Here is a 17563-nt window from a genome sequence, read left to right on the forward strand (position 1 = left end):
CGCTCAGATTCGGAACGTGAGCAGTGTTGTGACCAAGGGCCACGAAACGTGTTCCCCGAGAGCAGGTTACTGGGGTTTACGGTCACCTGCCAGGCGTGGGGCTTCTTAGCACCCCTGTGTGTGGGGCTGGGGTCTAGTTAAGACGCACCACCCCGAGTCCCGTGGGGGGTTCATCTGAGAAGTCCCCCTCTGAGCAGGTGGCCCCTGAACTGCACCTGTGGGAAGCGTCAGCGGCCGGCCAGCCCCAGAGCACAAAGGAAGGTCCCCAGCAGGACACGTGGAGGACCGCGGCTGCCAGCACGAGCTGCCCGGGGCTCCCTCAACCCTGGTCCCCCCTGAGATGCGGGAAAGTAAAATGGGGCAGTAACCCCTGGGGCTTGCTCCTACGCCGGACCCGAACCCCACCCCGTTGGTGAGGGCAGGTCTGGGGAGAGCAGCTGTGGAGGGAATGCAGGCACTGCGTGCACAGGCGTGCAGATCCCGGGACGGCGAGGAAGACGGGATGTGCTGTGTCTGGGGGGCTCACGGGGCTCAGAGTGCCCACGAGGGTCCACGGCTCACCCAGTCCTGCTCCTCGAGCTGTGCGAGGAGTACAAAGATTTGCGCTCGTATAAATACGCACGTGACCCATTCCGTAATTCGGGCACAAAGACGGGCCCGGGAGGCTGCTGGTCACAGCGAGGGCGGCCGGCAGGGAGGCTCTCCGGGATGCCGAGCCGGGTGGGGGCTGGCACCCCGCCCCCACCTCTGGGACCATCAGCTGTACGAGGGGAGCCTGCCCAAGGATGGAGCCCCTCCAGGGGCCATGGATGGCACCACGTGGCCCGCCTGGGGCCCCAGACCAGCCAGGCCGGACCCTCAACCGCTGCCGTCACCGAAACACGATTCCTTCTCAGCCTGCACCTGTCTGCCCCACGGACACCAGCTACAGGGTCCCTCAGCACCTCCCCACCCAGGCCTGTCCCCGGAGGGCTTCCCGATCCCTGCAGCCTTCCTTCCAGAGCCCCCTGAGTGACTCAGGGCCCTGCTGAGGCTCCGGTGTTTTAAAGGAAAATGGGACGAAGAGACGTGGCACGATGGGGGGGGGGGGGGGGGGGGGGCGGAGACCCTTACAGGACACCAGGGTGGAACATCCTTGCTCTACGAGACGGAGCAGCCCGAGAGCTCGCTGAGCAGCCCCAGGGGCCACAGCCCTGAGGAGGCCCCCTCACGGAGCCAAGCCAGCACTCCGGGGCAGGGGGCTCACCCCTGCCCTCCTAGACACCACCTCCTCCCCTGAGGCCTGGAGATGCCCCAGGCTTTCAGGGGCGGAGGGGGCGCCGTGAGACGTGGCGGGTGGCCCCTGCCGGTCTCCTGTGTGACTAGGCCCAGGCCAAGTGTGGCTCTCGGGCCTTGTCCCGTCGGTTCCCACTGGACGAGGGCCCCCAGGAGGGGTCCCTGACAGAGTCTCAGACATGCCGTGGGGGAGACGGTGTGAGAACACTGACCTTGTTTAGGAGAAGAAACGAGAGCGGCACCGTTGTCAGATGTGAAGAAGACAAACGTGTTTTCCGCGATCCTCAGGTTCTGGAGAAGCCCCAGGATTTTCCCGACACTGTCGTCGATCTCCCGGACAGCATCCCCGTACCTACGGGGAAAGAGGGCATCAGCAAGCAGCGAGGCCCTGACTTCCGGGACGGACAACACAACAGACTGGCTGAATTCAGAGAAAAGGGGGAGGAGAACTCCAGATCTCAGAGGCACCCCAGGACAGAGCCAACCAGACCACTGCAACCCTCCTTCCACGAAACCCGGGCCGAGGGACAGCGTCAAAGAAGCACAGGGCTTCAGTCTCTGTGAACGCTAATTAAAGACGCAACGGTACCGAGTGCCCCGTCCCTGGAGGTAATCAAGCACAGACGAACCCTCCAGCGGGGGGGGTCTGTGTCTCTATGACCAAGGACTCACCGCCCTCGCTGGCTGGTGCCCAAGAAAGGCCTAGAAGCATACACAGGCGCGTGAGTGGCGTCGATGGCCCAGTAGAGAAAGAAGGGGCGCTGAGCTGCCTGCTGCCTCTTAATGAAATCCAGGGCTTCCTGAGGAAAACACACCACCTTCCTGTGCCCTGGAGGCCTGCCCGCCCCCCACCCCGGAGCCTGCCCAGCCCGGGCTCCTATTACCTGCAAGTACAGCTGGGTGAGGTTGGCTTCTCCGGTCTTCACGTCAATTGGAAACTCCTCATAGTATCTGACAAGGACACAGACCCAGACGAGAACCAGACTTCAGCCCAGGGAAGCCTCCTCCTCCACGACCCCACAGGCGGTCACGGGCCTCATTCAAAACAAAGATGCGTCAAACGAGACCGGATTCTGGCACTGCTCCTGAGGCCACGGTGGCTCGAGGACGAGGCTCCCGGCGGCCCCCATCTGAGAGAAGGTCGGAGGGGGAGAGGACAGCAAAGGAGGGTCAATGGTCACCCGGGGCTGCTGACAGCTCACGGGGGCCGTGTCTGCACGGCACCAAGGACGTGCCGGAAACCGCCGAGCTGTGCGCTCTGAGCCACGCGACTGTCTCGATACACGGCCACTACAGGGGCAAGGACGTGACCTAGCTTTCTGGCCCACGATACGCAACGAGAATTTCCACCCAAAACACGACAGAATGAAAAAGGAAGGAAAATGAAGCCACGTGAAACCCAAGACAGACCAGGGCCTGACAGGCCAGAGCAGGGGTTCCTGGAGCAGAGCGCCCCCGGCAGGCTCTCAGGGAAGGGCCGAGCCCCATGGTGCCCCGGCACGCGGCCGCGGGCCAATCCGGGGCAGGCAGACAGCACGGCCGACGGGCTCGAACCAAGCCTCGGACACCGATGCGGCTGCGGGGCGGACGCACCTGCTCGGGGGGAGGCGCTCTGGTCGCCGTCACGGTTCTAACCTTTTCCGGGTTAAGCCCCTGCAGGTGTGGCTCGGGCAGCAACCCCAGGCCCCGAGTCCCTCAGCCCCGGGCAGAACCGCCAGCTGACAGAGCAGAGCCCGGGCACGCTGGCAAGCGGGTGGTCCCAGAACCTCCGTCCTGCCCCCACGGCAGCATGGGGGGCGGGCAGGGGCCGGGCGCCACCGTCCTCGGGGTCGGGGGGGAGGGACCCGTTACCTGCCGACCATCTCCCAGTCCCTGTACACAGGGATGTTGGGCCTGGCCCTGTTGTCATAAGGTCCAAAGTGACAGTTGGGGGATCCAAACCATTCATCGAATCCGTGCTTCAGGGGGTGGAACTGAGGCCTGTGGCCCAGATGCCTAGAAACAGGAACCCAGGACGCTTCAGGGACCCCTGCGCAGCGGTGCCCCAGAGTTCTGACCACAGACGACAACTCCTTGCCTTCACGGGACGTTTCGGGAAACAGGTGTGGCTCCCGTGCCCACTGGGAGCCCACGGGGGCTCTGCGCTAAGCCCCAGACACACCAGGACCTCTTCCTCCAGGAGGGCGCCAGGCCCACCCCCCACAACAGGCAACGGCAGAAGGCGCTGGCCACAGAGGGCGCCAGGCACAGCAGCGTGCCCGCGCGTGGCTCCAGGATGCCAGGAAGGGCTCTGGGAAGACGCAGGGTGGGACACCTCACGCCCACCCGGAACCACCCAGAACTCCAACCGCAGCCCCGCCTCCACACTCCAGCTTCTTCCAGCCTTTTCCTACTTGTCGGGACAGGTCTGTAGGTTCAGCCTCCCCGAGCGTGTGAGGAAGGCAGTGTCCCAGTAATTACCAACCTCTCGGGACACGGTCATCGATCGAGAGCCTCTTCTCCCGGTTACCGACAATCACGCCCCCAAAGATGGCCCGGCAGGCCCTGGGTGAACTGACTGCCGGGACCTGACCTCATCACACACTGGGGCAGGGCCAGGACCCGCCGGGGCTGCTCACTGAGCCAGCGCCCTGGCCCCAAACGCGGGTGGGTGTGCCCACAGGGGGACAACGGCCGAGTTTCTCCCCGGACCAGGCTCTGGACTGTAGGCATCAGGAGGAGGCGACCCCGCCCCACACGCTCATCCCTGACAACCCTCCCTCTTGGGGCACCGAATGTCAGGCTCTCCTGCCAACGGGAGGTGCCCATCGGAGGGGCCGGCAGTGCCTGAGCACGGCTAGACGCGTGTGGTGCACCCTGGCCACGTGCTCTTGGGGAGCAAGGCGACCCCACCGGGGAAGGGGGTCACATATGCTCTCGTGACCACGCGAGCTCGCGCACAGCGTCCCTGCAACAGAGGGTCCTTCCTCTGCTGCCCCCGGGGAGCCCTCCCCCTGCCCCGAAGGGCCGCGGTGGCTCGTGCGGATCCCAGGGCACGGTGAGCTCGCTACACGGCTCGGTCACCCGCTTGAGGAGGGTGCGGTGCGCTGGGGGAGGGCAGCCACACAGGGCCAGAGCCGAGGTGCCCGGCAACGGAGTCTAAGAAGATGCCAGGAAACGTGGGTCTCGGGGCCCGGCTCCCATGGCTAGCTCTAGAACACTCTGCCTCCGGAACGCCACACGGCGGGCGCCGACCTCACGCCTCTCTGCCGGGACCTCTCTGTTGGCAGAAACCTAAGCGCAGGCTCCGCGCTCCCTCCCGGCGCCTCCCGTCCTCCCGGGGCGCACCGCTACAGCGCCCCGTTACTTAACAGCGCCCTCCAGCCCCAGCGGGGAGCAGGCCACAGCGGCCGCCCGCGGCACCCCTGCCTGCCCGCCTGCGCCGGCTCGCGCGGCCTCTGCCTGACGGCAACACCCGCCCGAGGTCCTGTCCACGCGGAGCCGTCCGGCGACCACGCTCAGCCTGCGGTGGCAGCGCTCGCGGCCCCCTGGGCCCAGGGCGGCCCAAGCAGCCTCTCGCTCGAGTCCTGGCCGCACCCACCCCGGCACTTGGTCAAGCCGAGGAATTTGGACGAGGGGCGCCGGGAGGAAGGTCAGGGAAGTCCGGCCACGGCCGCCAATACCCAGTGTGGCCCTGTGACGGGCCCCCGCCCGGGAGGCCTGCGGGACGCGGGGTAGAGCTGCCGGGCTGGGCGCCGCCCAGACTCGGTCCCGCAGGCCTCGCTCCCGCCCTCTGCCAGTCTCCCCGGCACCACCAGGGGCCGTGCGGGCGACGGGGGCCCCACCGGCTCTGCCCCGCCACCGCCACCTGCTGGGAGCTCTGCTCCCGGTTGGACTCGGGAGCGAGAACGCGTTCCTTAGGCAGCTTCTGGAGCTCCTGCGTTTCCGACCCTTACTCTTCCGGTTTCCGTGGACCCCCCGTCGACGTGACCACCGTGTTTTGCACCCGGCAACCCCCCCCCCCCCAAGGGGCACAGACGAGGCGCCCGTCCCGGGCAGAGCAGTGCCAGCAAGTGCCAGAGGGGCCCTGGTGCAGCGGGGGGGCCACGAGGGCTGGAAAACCGGAGAGGCTCCCGGTAGGAAGCGGGCTTGCTCTTTCCCAAGAGCCCCGGAACTCGGGAAAGGAAGGAGAGAACACCTGGCCTCCACACCTACCCTCCAGGGCTGCGCACCCAGGGACCCCGGGCAGTGAGAAGCCGTTTAACCTGCTTCTGGCACGAACACGCACAGCAACGCGAGCCTCCAGGGTCCCATCGCCGGGTCCCGGCGGTCCCACACCGAGGGGCTGCCCGTCACCTCCCGCTGCCTCTTCACACCACCCACACACAGAGCACCTGTGCTTGCCGACATGGTGTCACCCGTGCCGGACGAGCCGCACTGACAGGCACCCCGGGGAGACGAGCAGGGGGCAGGGTGTGCGGCCGGGAAGGTGACGTGGGAGCGGGACAGCGGACTCCCGCTCCCACCCGAGGACCCGCCTCCCGGAAGCGTCTCGCCAGCATCCCTGGCGTGGGGCACGCTCCAGAGCAGGGTCAGGACTCACCACTTGCCCACAATCTTGCTGACGTAGCCGGCCCCCTTCAGCAGCTCGGGCAGGAGGAGCTCGTCGTCCGGGATGCCGCCCACGATCTCCTGGGGCGTGTAGGCTGCAGGGCAATACGGCGTGTGCTCCCCGGGCTCTCTATGCCCCTGTTTCCCCAGGGCCCCCCGAGATCCCCGCAGCACGACCGTCCAAGTCGCCCGGGTACGAGGAGCAGGGAGGGGTGCTGGGCCCGGCCGTCCTCGTCACAGCTGCAGCCGGAAAGAGACCGGCGGGCCCTCCACCGAGACCCTGAGAACACCGTCGCCCACTACCCCCCACCTTCCTCTTCAAACGCACGGTTTTGGGGGCGCCTGGGGGGCTCAAGTCGGTTAAGTGTCCGACTTTTGGTTTCGGCTCAGGTCACGATCTCACAGTTTGGGGGTTCAAGCCCTGTGCTGGGCTCTGCGCTGACAGCACGGAGCCGGCTTGGGAGTCTCCCTCTCTGCCCCTCCCCCGCTTGCACGTGCGTGCGCCCCCTCTCTCTCAGAATGAATAGGTAAACTCAAAAACAATGCAGTCTTAAATTTCTCTTGCTACTGTTTATTTTTGAGAGAGAGAGAAAAGGAGAGCGTGCACGTGTGAGCGGTGCAGGGGCAGAGAGAGGGGGAGACACACAATCCCAAGCAGGCTCCGGGCTCCGACCTGTCGGCACAGAGCGCGACGTGGGGCTCGAACTCACGGACTGTGAGACCGTGACCTGAGCCGAAGTCGGACGCTCAACCGCCTGAGTCCCCCAGGCGCCCCCAAAACGCACTATCCTGAGCGGAAGCACCACAACGGTCTGTTTCAAACGACGTGCTACATACAACCCGAACGGCACCTCCCAGCCCAGGTGACGGGCACCACTCCGCAGACGCAAGGTCACACGTGACCACGGTGACCAGCCCCGGCCCTCCTCCCCGGGCCCCCCGCGCCCGCAGATGCCGTCGGTGGGTAGCGTACCGTTTCTGGCCCGCCCGTTGGTGGTGTAGAAGCCGCTGCGGATGGGCAGGCGTCCGGTGAGCAGAGCCGCCCTGGCTGCGCGGGGAGAACAGAAACCGTGGCGAGCCCGGGTCCCACGCGAGCCCCACGGCCGGCCCCTCCGGCCCTCCTGCTCCTCCCGGGGCCGCACGTTAGGCCGTCTCTGCAGCCCGAGCGGCCGTCCCAGGAGGCCACGGGCGGCTTCTGCCTCCCAACCCCATGACGGCACGGGGCCCGGGCCCCAGGGGGAAAGGCCGCACCCGCCTGCCAGCCCTTGTGGCGCTCCGCTCGGAAGAAAGGCAGGAGCGGCGGAGCCAGGGCCGCCCGGGTGCCCGCCCCCGCCTCGTGCCCGCGGCCCAGCCCCGACTTACACGGCGAGCACAGCGGGTTGGCTGAGTAGAAGTTTGGGAAGAGCGTCCCCTCTGCGGCCATCCGGTCCAAATTTGGGGTCTCTCTGGAAGGTTCTCCGTTCACGCCCAGGTCGCCCCACCCCATCTGCAGGAGAGGGCACGGAGAGGTGGAACCACCTCCTTCCGTCTCGGGGGAGTCGCGACGGGAAAGCCGGAGCTGCCGTCGCCGCGCCCCACAGCCGCAGAGCTCACCGACCACACCCCAGCGCCCGGCGGCCTCCCGCTCGCGGGGCCGGCAGCTCAAAACACACATGTAGGCGCAGCGAGAAGCGAGAGCCCCCGAGCCTGCTGCGCAAAGCCAGGCCGAGGAAGAAGCGGCCAGGCTCCCCACCAAGCTCGCCACGGCGTGGCCCCACGCCCGCGCGGTTCCACTCCCGGGTCTACCCGGGGAACGGCCAGCTGGCGCCACACGCAACCACACGAATGACGCGAACGTCCACGGCGGCGCGATTCACGACGGCCCCAGAGCCTGTCACGTGCCGGGTGCACGTACGGAACGCGGCCCATCCACGCGGTCCCGGGTCGAACGTCAGGTCCACTCGGACCCCGCGCACGCCTCCTATTTGGAAACGCGGGTGTCGTCCGCTAAGATGTGGAATCGCTGGGGGGGGAGACGGGCCCCAAACTCAACGACTCCTGTCCAGACAGGAGATGCAGACACGGGGAAGCCGTGGGAGGAGAGAGGCTGAGGGCCGAGGCCACAAGCCGGGAAGGCCAGGGGCCACCGGAGCCGGAGGACAGGCAGGAGAGGCTCCTCCCGAGGCTCGGGGGAGCCAGTCCTGCTGCCACCCCAATTTCCCTCTGGCCTCCAGGACTCGGACAGAAAAGACAACTCTTTTTATTTATTTACTTACTTAGACAGAAAGAGAAAGTGCGTGCACATAAACATGGGCACTACTGGGGGAGGAACAGCGACGGGGAGAGAGAGGCTCCCAAGCAGGCTCCACGATGTTAGCATGGAGCCCGACGCGGGGCTCGATCTCTCCGACCCTGCGGTCGTTCCCAACATCTTCTAAACCCCTGGGGGTGCGCGCCCGCCCGGGACCTGCCCGCTTTCAGGCACACACTGAGGGACACCGACACAGACGTCCGTCCGTGGTCCTGGCCCTTGCCGGGTGCCACCCGGGAGAGCCGAGGAGGCCCCGTCACGCCTGCCCCCATCCCGCTCCCTGCACGGGGCCTCCCCAGCGAGGCTGACCCAGGCAAGCCACCTGAGCCATCAAGGCAGCGCACCCTGCAACCGGGCCTGGAGACACGGCTGGGGGCGGGGTGGGGGCGTGCTTCTGGATCCTGCTGGCCTGAAGCCACAGCGGCTGGGCCTATCCGGTTGGGAGAGCCAGAACTGCTATCCTCGCCTGAGTCACTCCGAGTGCGTGTCGTGTCATTATCATCAGCAGGTCCCAAGTAACCAATGTTGGCCGCCCAGAAGTCTGGAGGACTTCTGGCTGCCAAGCAACCCCAAGGCCACAAGGAGGAACCTGCACGAGAGAGGCCCAGTCCTGACCCTCCCGGCCGGCTGTGACGGTTTCCTGTTGCCCCACGGCGGGTGTCCGGGGGGTGGGGGGCTCCCCACGTAGTCCCCTCAAGCCAAAGCACCGCGGTGCCGGTCACGCACCACCACTTGGGACCTCTTGGGCCTGAAGCCACGCTTTCGACAAAACACAGTCACCCGTGCACATCTGGGCCCTCCAGCAGCCCCTCGAAAAGGCAGAACGAAACAGAAGTTAATGGATTTCGACCCAGCGTCCCCAAAACACGATCATTTCAAAACACTACGACATAAAATGCTACGGGCGCTGGCGAGGAGAGCGGGTACTGCCCGGGGACAGAAGGGGAGGGCAGGAATCCGAAAGGGTGAGCCTTCAGGAGAGTGTGGCCAGCCTAAGGGGCCTGCTCACACCAGCCTCCGGGGGGCCCGGCTCTGAGCGGCTGGCACACGCAGGGAGACACAGAGGGCGCGTGTGCAAGACTTGTTGTTCCCCAGGAAGCGGAGTTTCCGTCACAGCCATCGGGACGGGGTCTCCCGAGAGGCCACAACCTGCTTCGGGAGCAGCTGTCCCCTGAGCAAGTTCACACACTAAAGACCAGCACGTTCAGTGTCCCCGGAGGGCAGAACCACAGAAGCGTCTGGGATCTTTCTTCAGGACTGCTGAAGAACTCTTATTTTTTTTTTTTTTTTTAATAAAAAGAAATCACGATTTTAATAGGGAAAAGTTTTGAGAGATTTTACGCTCATTTTCTTGAGCTAAATCTCTGAAACCTGAATGTTTCCCGGCAGCTGCGTGAGGCCCGTGGCCCTGGTCCAAAGGTCCCGTGAGGGTCTCTGTCTGCCTTTTGGGGAAACTCCAATTTTTACTCGAACAACTTTATTTTTCAATTTTATTTACTTTGAGAGAAAGAGAGAGAGGGTGCACGCACGCACACGGGAGGGGCAGAGAGAGAATCCCAAGCAGGCTCTGCACTGTCAGCACAGAGCCCGACGCGGGGCTCAAACTCACGAACTGTGAGATCATGACCTGAGCCGAAACCACCAGCTGGACACTCAACCGACTGAGCCCCCCGGGCGCCCCTACTCGAAACACTTCTGACACTAACTCTGGGAGTTCTCCACACCAACTGCTTCTTCAGCTCCCGGGTGCCAACCACCCAGTCCTGCCCCACCTCCCAGGAGCTGGCATCAGACCCCACGGGTCAGGGGCTCAGTGCCACAGGCTGGCCCCACCGCAGACACCAGCTGCGTGTTCCAGGCCTCTGTACTTCTGACGGAACCCAAGGACTGGCTGCCACGTCTCACAGAGCCCAGGAACGCGTCGTATTTCCCGAGACCAGTTTGTCCTAAAGGGTGTGACTCAGGAACACCAGATGGGATGGACGGAACAGCCCAAGGGGAGCCTGGGTGGGCAGAAGCCTGCCTGCCCCCTGGTCAGGCCACCCTCCCGGCACCTCCATGGAGGTACCAGCCTGGAACCCCTCAGCTGCCACTGCTCGGGGTTTTCGCGGAGGGTTCGCTACAGGCCGTGACCGATTAAGTCACTGTCGTCAGGGATGGAACTCAAACTCCACCCCCTGGCCTTCCCTGGAGGTCAGGGCCAGGCTGAACGCTCCCCACACCAGCCTGGCCTCGGCCTCTCCGCGGCCGTCCTGAAGCTCTCCAAGGGCCGCAGCTGCCGGCCGACTCACACCGAAGCGGAGTCCTTCCGAGGGTTTGAGGAGCGCGAGTCACAAGAGGGACGGGGCCTGAGCGCTGTCGAGCACCCTGGGCCTGCCCTCTGTGCTCCCGCTTTTCCCTGACAACCCACTCTAAGTTCAGAGTCTCCACTCCCAGCTTCTGCAGATAGAGCAAGGTGACAAAGTCACAAGGGGACGCACCGACAGCTCAGCCTGCTGCCAAAAATCCTGCGAACCCCTGCAGGGCCGGCCCCCCAGAGTGGCCCGTGTGACCACGCCCCTGGGGCCGCACACACACCCGGCAGCTAACATCCTCCGCTCTCGAGCTCTCAAACCCACAAACGCCTGACCTGCGGCCACAAGTGTCTGCAAGCCGGGAGCGGCCCCAGGCAGGGCACACCCGGCAGGCCAAACACAGAGAAAGTGACTCTCAGGACAGGGGGCCGGGTCAGCTCTACACCCCTTCCCTGCCCCCGACACCCGAGGCGCTGGGGGAGGGGGAGATGGCAGCAGGATGTGAGGGGGGTGCTGAGAGCCGGTCTGGGCTGCCCCTCTGTCCTTCCAGAGCGGGAGGGCGGAAAAGAAGTCGTCCCCTGGCCGGCCTGGACTTGGCCACTTCAATTCGGCTTTACTGCAGTAAGACCACGGATGACAGGACCAGGTTCTAATCCCACCCCGGTGGGTGCCACAGGGCCTCCCCCACCTACAGCCTCACCTATAGCCCCACCTCCTGCCCTGGGGCAGCTACCTCCTCCCCCACAGCCCCCCGCCCACCTTCCCCACCCATTGTCTGCCCCACCTACGGTCCTCCCCTCAAGGGCCCTTGGCCCTTCCCACCTCTACGACCTCTCCCCAGACCCCTCCCACCTCCCCCACGGCCCTCCCCCCCCCCCCCCTCCCTCGGCCTAGCCATAGTCTTCCCCCCGACGGCCCTTCCCTCCACACTCCCCCTCGGCCTCCCCCACCTATGGCCCTCCCCCCACGGTCCTCCCCCCCCCCCCACACACACTCCCCCTCGCCCTCCCCCACCTATGGCCCTCCCCAGCCCACGGGCCTTTCCCCCACGGCCCTTCTCTCCTTCATGGCCCCCCCATCACCTCCCCCACGACACTCGCACGCTCTCTCGCCACCACGGCCCTCCCCCCACTCCCCCACGGCCCCTCCCACTCCGGGTCCTCCCCCGGAGCCTGATCGGCGGGTGCACTCACGTCGTCCATAAGCAGGAGCAGGATGTTGGGGGGCCGCCGGCCGTCCGCGGCCCCGAGCCCCGCGATGCTCAGCAGCAGCAGCACCAGCCGCCAGGTCGTCGCCGCGGCAACCGACGCCATAGCAACCGCGCCCGGCGCCATCGAGCCCCGGCCAGCGGCAGGAACCGACCGGCGCGCGGGCAGCTTTTCCGGCCGGGCGGCGGGGCGGGGCCAGGGAGAGCGCGTGACTGGCGGCCGGGTCACGTGACACGCCCGACCGGGCCTCCAAGATGGCGGTGTGCGTGGCGGTGATCGCCAAGGAGGTGCGTATGCGGGCGGGCCTGTCCCGCTCCTGCCCCGGGCGGGCGCCCGCCGAGAGGCTGCCTGCGGGGACGCGGCTGCGGGACCCCTGTCCGGGCCCCGCCCTCGCCCCCTCCCTGCCCAGAGGGCTCCGCGAGCACGGGCCTGGGGGGCTTCGCCGCGCCCCGGTGTGGTGGGGGCGGTGCGGGGACAGGTGCCGCCGAGACCCGCGTCCGCAGCGGCTGGAGTGTCAGCCCCGGGGCGGGCACGGCCCCGGACCCCCGCTTCCGTCCGCCCGTCAGTCCGCGGGCTCCGTTGACTCTCGCTCCCGAGCCTAGCTGCCCATCCTGCACATCCTGCTGCGCGGGGCGCTCGCGCTCGGCCGCATCTTCGCCCGCCCGCCCGCCCGCCAGCAGCCTTCTCTCCACACTGCAGCCACGGTGCTGTTTTAAAGCTAACCGGACCGTGTCACGCCCTGCCGGAAATCTCGCCAGTGGCGGCTTGTTGCCTTCGGAGAACGTCAGAATAATTTAGTCGCCTCATGCCCCTCTCCCCGAACCACTCCGACCCAACGGAATTACCTGCAGCTTTCTCACCTCTGGGCCTTTGCGCTTGGAACGCTCCTCCCTCTTTCCCATTGCTATCTTCGTACATTGGTCACCTTAGATCTCCTTTCCTCCAGAAGGCTGTTTCTGAATCCTCAGACGGCTGAACGGCCGTCCACGTGGTTTTATATTGTATTCTTCTGTGTTTCCAGAAGACCAGGCTTAGGAGGTGATCCTTAGGGAAGCTTTTCAAGGGCGGCCTTGTCTTAGCACATAGCGTGTTATTTGTTGGTGGGTTTGTTGACTGTTTCTCGCTAGATGTTAGTTAGTCCCGTTAGGGTAGAGAGAGCATTGTGTTTATTATATCTGTGCGGCACCAAGAGCAGGACAGAATCCGTGAATTGTGGCATGTGGGAGCCCGTGGAAGATCCGATTAACCCCTGGGGTTGGAATGGTAAGAATTGGTCGTGCAGAGGTGAAGGAAGGTTTGAGCTGAGCCTCGACAGCGTTTAGCGAGAGGGCACCTGAGTGCCTCTGCCCGGGTGGAGCGGTAGCAGTGAGGACGAATCGGGAAACAGCTAGTATTGTGGGCTGGGAGGACAGCACACTCCAGGACGGGGCCCCACACAGAAGGCCAGAGACTTCTCCAGGTGCCAGGGCTTGTAGTCGGGCTGTGCTCAAACCCAGTTCTTCTGCCCCTGCCCCCCGCTGATGATGCCCCATGCAGGCAACAGGGAAACCTCAGATTAGCCTGGGTTCCCCGAAGGCAGTGCCCACGGCAGCTCGGAGGGTTGCGCGATGGGTTTTAGAGAATGAGAGTATGTTCCTGTGACTCATTGGTTCTTGTCGTCCGTGTGCTCCGTGGCCGTGTCCTCGTGGTCTGTGCACACGGGGCGGACCCCCGTCACCTCAGTTGCCGACATCCTTTCTTGCAGAATTACCCTCTTTACATCCGCAGCGCCCCCACAGAGAATGAGCTGAAGTTCCACTACATGGTACACACGTCCCTGGACGTGGTGGATGAGAAGATCTCCGCGATGGGGAAGGCCTTGGTGGACCAGAGGGAGCTCTACCTGGGCCTGCTGTACCCCACAGAGGACTACAAGGTGTATCCTTCACACCTGGCGGGGGCTGGTCCCGTGGGCGGTCTCCCTACGGGGCTTCGCATCCAGAGATTCTGCCTCCGGCTTCCAGGTGTAACTGAAGAAAGCGAGAGCTCTCAACCAGCAGAGAATTAGGGCAGCTTGAGGCTAATTGGGACTTCACACCCTTTTTTACGTTAATGAGGAGGGTCACGTGGGAAGAGCTGGGCATGGATTCCCTGGAACTGAGTGGCAGTCTGCACCTGCCCTTTGTCCGGTTGGCAGAAGCAGCAGGAGCCCTCTTACTTAGCGCCTGTGAGGACTGCCTCCCGTGCCGTCTCAGTGGGGCCAGTGCTCCTGAGCAAGGACAGCAATTCTAGACTTGTCACCAGGCCCAGCCCCACGAGTCACCGTAAAGTTTCGACCAGTCCCTGGGGACAAACGGCATGACATCCGTGGAGTTCAGAGGTCGTTCCACGAGCAGTGCTGTAGCTTGCCCTCGATGACATCTGCCCGGGAGCCACCGTCCCACCAGGGGAAGTGGCCCGTCGCGGTGAGGGTGCCTTAGGCAGGGTCTGCCTGGTTCTTGGGCTTCTGCACTGGCACTTAGCGCTGCTGGGCCAGGAAGTGATGGAGAACGAAGTTGAGGTGCCCCAGGGTGTGGGCAGGGGGCCCCCCCGGAGCTCCCATCGGGAGAAGACTTAGCTGCCTGTCCTTCTCCTGTAAACACCAGAAGCTGCCCCAGGGAAGTGTGCGGTCCCCCCGGCATGGTCCGTGTGGTGCTTTCCCGGTGTTGTGGGGCAGGTCCGGTCCAGGGTCCTTCCTGATGCAAGGTTGTTCTATTTTGCCAAAGTGGCTTCGGAGCCGAGGGACGCGCACAGCTGGCCCTCTGCTCACACGCCGTCCACGGTGGTGCCGTTTTTCGTGCCGTCACAGAGTCTCTGTATTGAAAGAGTGTTCCCTGACCAGCCGTGCAGATACGGCTACGTGACCAACTCCAAGGTGAAGTTCGTCATGGTGGTGGACTCCTCCAACACGGCGCTGCGAGACAACGAGATCCGCAGTGTAAGTGCGCGGCGTCTCAGGACGTTCCTGGACTCGTGCGTTTTCTCTGTCTCGCTTTGTGTTCAAACGCCGAGAAGCCAGAATTGCGGCAGCCGCGGCGTGTGCGCGTGAACTAACACCCCTCTGATTGCTTCTCAGATGTTCCGGAAGCTGCACAATTCCTACACAGATGTGATGTGCAACCCTTTCTACAACCCTGGGGACCGCATTCAGTCCAGGTGAGCTGACTGCCGTGTGGACCGTGCCTTGCGAAAAGCTGCGATTCTGAACGTGCGGGAGGGAAGGTCGATTTCAGCCACGGGCCTCGTTCCTCTGAGGAGTGGTTCTGACGCAGCAGAACCTGGTTTTCCAGTAATCCCCGCGTGGATTCCGACATGTGAGAAGAGGATGGGGGAGCAGGCCAGGGCACACACCCTGCCCTCTTGGTTTCCCGCGTATGCCCTGTAAGTCCTGGGGCACCTGCGCGGAACCCACACACAAAGACTTGGTCTTCGATGTCAAACTGGGCCGGTTAGGAGATTGGGTCGCAGGTATGAGCCACACAGGTCTCAGGTCGATGCAGATGGGACATTAGCACGTCACAGAGATGCTTTATAAAGAAGCATTCAATGCACACGTTCCAGATCCGCCCCTGGGAATTCCCTGCGTTCCTAGACACGGTTCCTGGGGGGCTCCTCGGAGCCGTCAGGCGAGAGGACCCTGCAGAGACCCAAGCCGGGCCCTTCCCGTGGTGCCTCCCCTCAGCCCCGACACTGTGTCTCCCGGGCTGTGCGGGACAGGGACCGCCGTTAGCCGTCCTTGCTGTACCGTGGCCCCGTGAACCCACACCGCAGCCCCGCACCCCTTCCTGGAGCCCCAGCCAGGGCAGGGCCGTGAGGCAGGAGGAGGTGGGAGACTTCGGTTCTCATCGCCTGGCCTCGAGGCCGCGTTCACTGCACTTTGGAGGACTCCTCCGGTCCGGGGGTGCAGAGCCCGGTCCGCTTCTCCGAATCGGTCTATGTTTCTTTGCAGGGCCTTTGACAGCATGGTGACGTCTATGATGATACAAGTGTGTTGAGCGAGAACTCAGCGGCCGTTGCTTGAAGACAAGCACTGTGTACATAAGCCATCGTCCACATGGATGTTTATTATCCCGTGCCTGTTCCTGAGCGTCCCTGCTGCTGGGGGCAAGGCCTCGGGCACGGTGCGTGGAGACTAAAGGTCTTCTGAGATCACGTTTGGTGTTTTCCTTGTGTCAGCAGAGGCTCGGACGGAAGAGCGTGTAGCGCGGCACTTTGGAGGCTGGCGCAGAGGTCAGGGACCGGAGCCGGGACGAGGGGCGGGGAGAGCAGGGTGAGGGAGCCCACGGACCTTGGGGCCCTGCGGGGGCTGCAGCTGTGGGGCAGCGGAGACGGGAGCGACTCATGGCCGGCCTCCGCTGGCTGACCGGGTGGGGTGGTCTGTGGGGGCAGGCCTCCTGTGCCCAGGGCCAGCTCTAGAGGGGCTCCCGGAGAGCCCACACGTCCTCCCCTGGCTTCGGCTTTCTGGACTCGTGCCTGGCCTCAGGAGGGAGCTGCTCTCAGCTCGTCAACTGCCGCCTGCTTTCTGAGCACTGAGTGAGCGAGTCCGTGAGCCTCCCCCTGGGGGAGCGTGTGGCGGTCCCTAACGGTTGGCGGAGCCCCTGGTCACCTGCTGCCTCCGCAGGCCCCTGAGCAAGCCGGGGGGAGGGGGGGTATGCTTGAGGAGCAACCGATGTGATCGGATTTCTGCCACGTGCTTCCCCAGAAGCCTGCTCTGTCAAGTCCGGATGGCAGTCCTAACTAGTTGACTGTGACCGAGGGGACATTGCCATCCGGGATCAGGCGGCCCCGGCCCTGGCACCCTTCGTCATCTGGCAACAAGGACCCGCGGGGTCTGAGGCCCACCGCACGGTCTGCTCTGTGCTGTCGTCAGTGCCCTGGCTTCGAGCCGGGTGCCCCGGGCCGGCCGTGATCCCTCCCTCCCTCCCTCCTCAGTCGCTCTGGAGAAGGGGTCTGACGAGGAGCAGGGCCACCCGGACCCCCTGGGGAATGGCGGAGGCCGTTAGCACCGGGATGGGACCCGGAGGTGAGCCTTCCCTTCTAAGGAACGCGGGACTCGTTTTCCCAATTACAGAAGTAGAGGGAAAAAAGTCAACGGGTGTGTCTTAAAAACACAAGTGCCAGCCCAGCACCTTCCGCTGCAGGTGGAACCAGGGGATGGGGAGGAGGCCGGAGAAGCAGCCACAAGCAGCCGTTGGCTCTGAGCTTTTGGAGGTAGTTGCTCCTGCCTGCGTAGCGGCTGTGGTAGAGCCTGCAGGTAGCTGGCTTGCCTCCTTACGAACCAAGCCCCAGTGTTCTTGGGTACAGTTGACCGGACGGAAGAGATTTCCTACTGTCTGTAGCATTCCAGGACAGGTAGTTGTGGGATGTGAGTGGGTGGTGTCGGGAGGGACTTGCAGGAAGGATACTTTGAAGGGGGATTCAGCTAGCAGATGGAGTACGCTTCCTTCATCCTTTCCCTTCTTCCTGCCTGGAACTCAGACGTGATGGCTGGAGCTAAGGCAGCCATCTTGAGAGCATGAAGAAAAGATGCATCTCCTCAGGATGGAGAGCAGAAAGCTAGAAGGAACATGGTCTTTATTGACATGGCCCTGGATTACTTATAGTCAGCATTTCGTAGAGGAAAATAAACGATCTTGTTGAAGCTGCTGCTATTTGAGTTTATTCGTAGGTGCAGCCAGACCAACCCCTGTACCCACTTTACATTCAGGAGTTTTTGTGCACGTTGTTAGGCAGCATCCCCACTTGAAGTCTGAGAAAAGCAAGGGTCAGAAGTATCGTGTTAGCCCTTGTGCTGCCAATAGAACGGTCTCGGGGTGGTTTCATACCGTCTTTCTGCATCTCTGTACCTTGAGGCTGGCCTCCTTGTGGGCCACCTGCCTGCCTGTCCC

The 17563-nt window shown here is 64.2% G+C and overlaps 2 protein-coding genes across 5 annotated transcripts in view; one reads left to right on the top strand and one right to left on the bottom strand.

Moving 5' to 3' along the window:
• Window positions 1–11843, bottom strand: part of GALNS (galactosamine (N-acetyl)-6-sulfatase) — a 25143-nt gene extending 13300 nt beyond the window's left edge. For both annotated transcript variants that reach the window (XM_042917922.1, XM_042917921.1), the window contains exons 1-8: window positions 11643–11843; window positions 7228–7351; window positions 6839–6913; window positions 5858–5960; window positions 3127–3270; window positions 2160–2226; window positions 1948–2075; window positions 1488–1627 (exon numbers count right to left, since the gene is read on the bottom strand). In XM_042917922.1, coding sequence (XP_042773856.1) covers window positions 1488–1627; window positions 1948–2075; window positions 2160–2226; window positions 3127–3270; window positions 5858–5960; window positions 6839–6913; window positions 7228–7351; window positions 11643–11783 — 922 coding nt within the window. In that variant the 5' untranslated portion in view covers window positions 11784–11843. The remainder of the gene's footprint in view (window positions 1–1487; window positions 1628–1947; window positions 2076–2159; window positions 2227–3126; window positions 3271–5857; window positions 5961–6838; window positions 6914–7227; window positions 7352–11642) is intronic.
• Window positions 11837–15827, top strand: TRAPPC2L (trafficking protein particle complex subunit 2L). 3 transcript variants are annotated; one of them, XM_042917924.1, is made up of 5 exons: window positions 11837–11944; window positions 13402–13574; window positions 14526–14613; window positions 14752–14831; window positions 15625–15827. In XM_042917924.1, the coding sequence occupies exons 1-5, from the start codon at window positions 11912–11914 to the stop codon at window positions 15668–15670; spliced, it is 420 nt and encodes a 139-aa protein (XP_042773858.1). In that variant the 5' UTR covers window positions 11837–11911; the 3' UTR covers window positions 15671–15827. The 3 variants fall into 3 exon arrangements, with proteins under 3 accessions (XP_042773858.1, XP_042773859.1, XP_042773860.1); XM_042917925.1 differs by having other exon boundaries at window positions 11856–11944; window positions 13425–13574; XM_042917926.1 differs by lacking the exon at window positions 11837–11944 and having other exon boundaries at window positions 13487–13572; window positions 14382–14613.
• Window positions 15828–17563: the final 1736 nt, after the last annotated feature.

Source organism: Panthera leo, chromosome E2, assembly GCF_018350215.1.
Source record: "Panthera leo isolate Ple1 chromosome E2, P.leo_Ple1_pat1.1, whole genome shotgun sequence".
NCBI classification, from domain to species: Eukaryota; Metazoa; Chordata; class Mammalia; order Carnivora; family Felidae; genus Panthera; species Panthera leo.

What these genes read in the sequence shown, in the direction of transcription:
- TRAPPC2L (XM_042917926.1), top strand. Translation starts at nt 13,487, where the DNA reads ATGAGAAGATCTCCGCGATGGGGAAGGCCTTGGTGGACCAGAGGGAGC. An exon ending in ACCCCACAGAGGACTACAAG is followed by an intron (nt 13,573 to 14,381) that starts GTGTATCCTTCA and finishes TCCTGATGCAAG; the next exon opens with GTTGTTCTATTTTGCCAAAG. An exon ending in GAGACAACGAGATCCGCAGT is followed by an intron (nt 14,614 to 14,751) that starts GTAAGTGCGCGG and finishes ATTGCTTCTCAG; the next exon opens with ATGTTCCGGAAGCTGCACAA.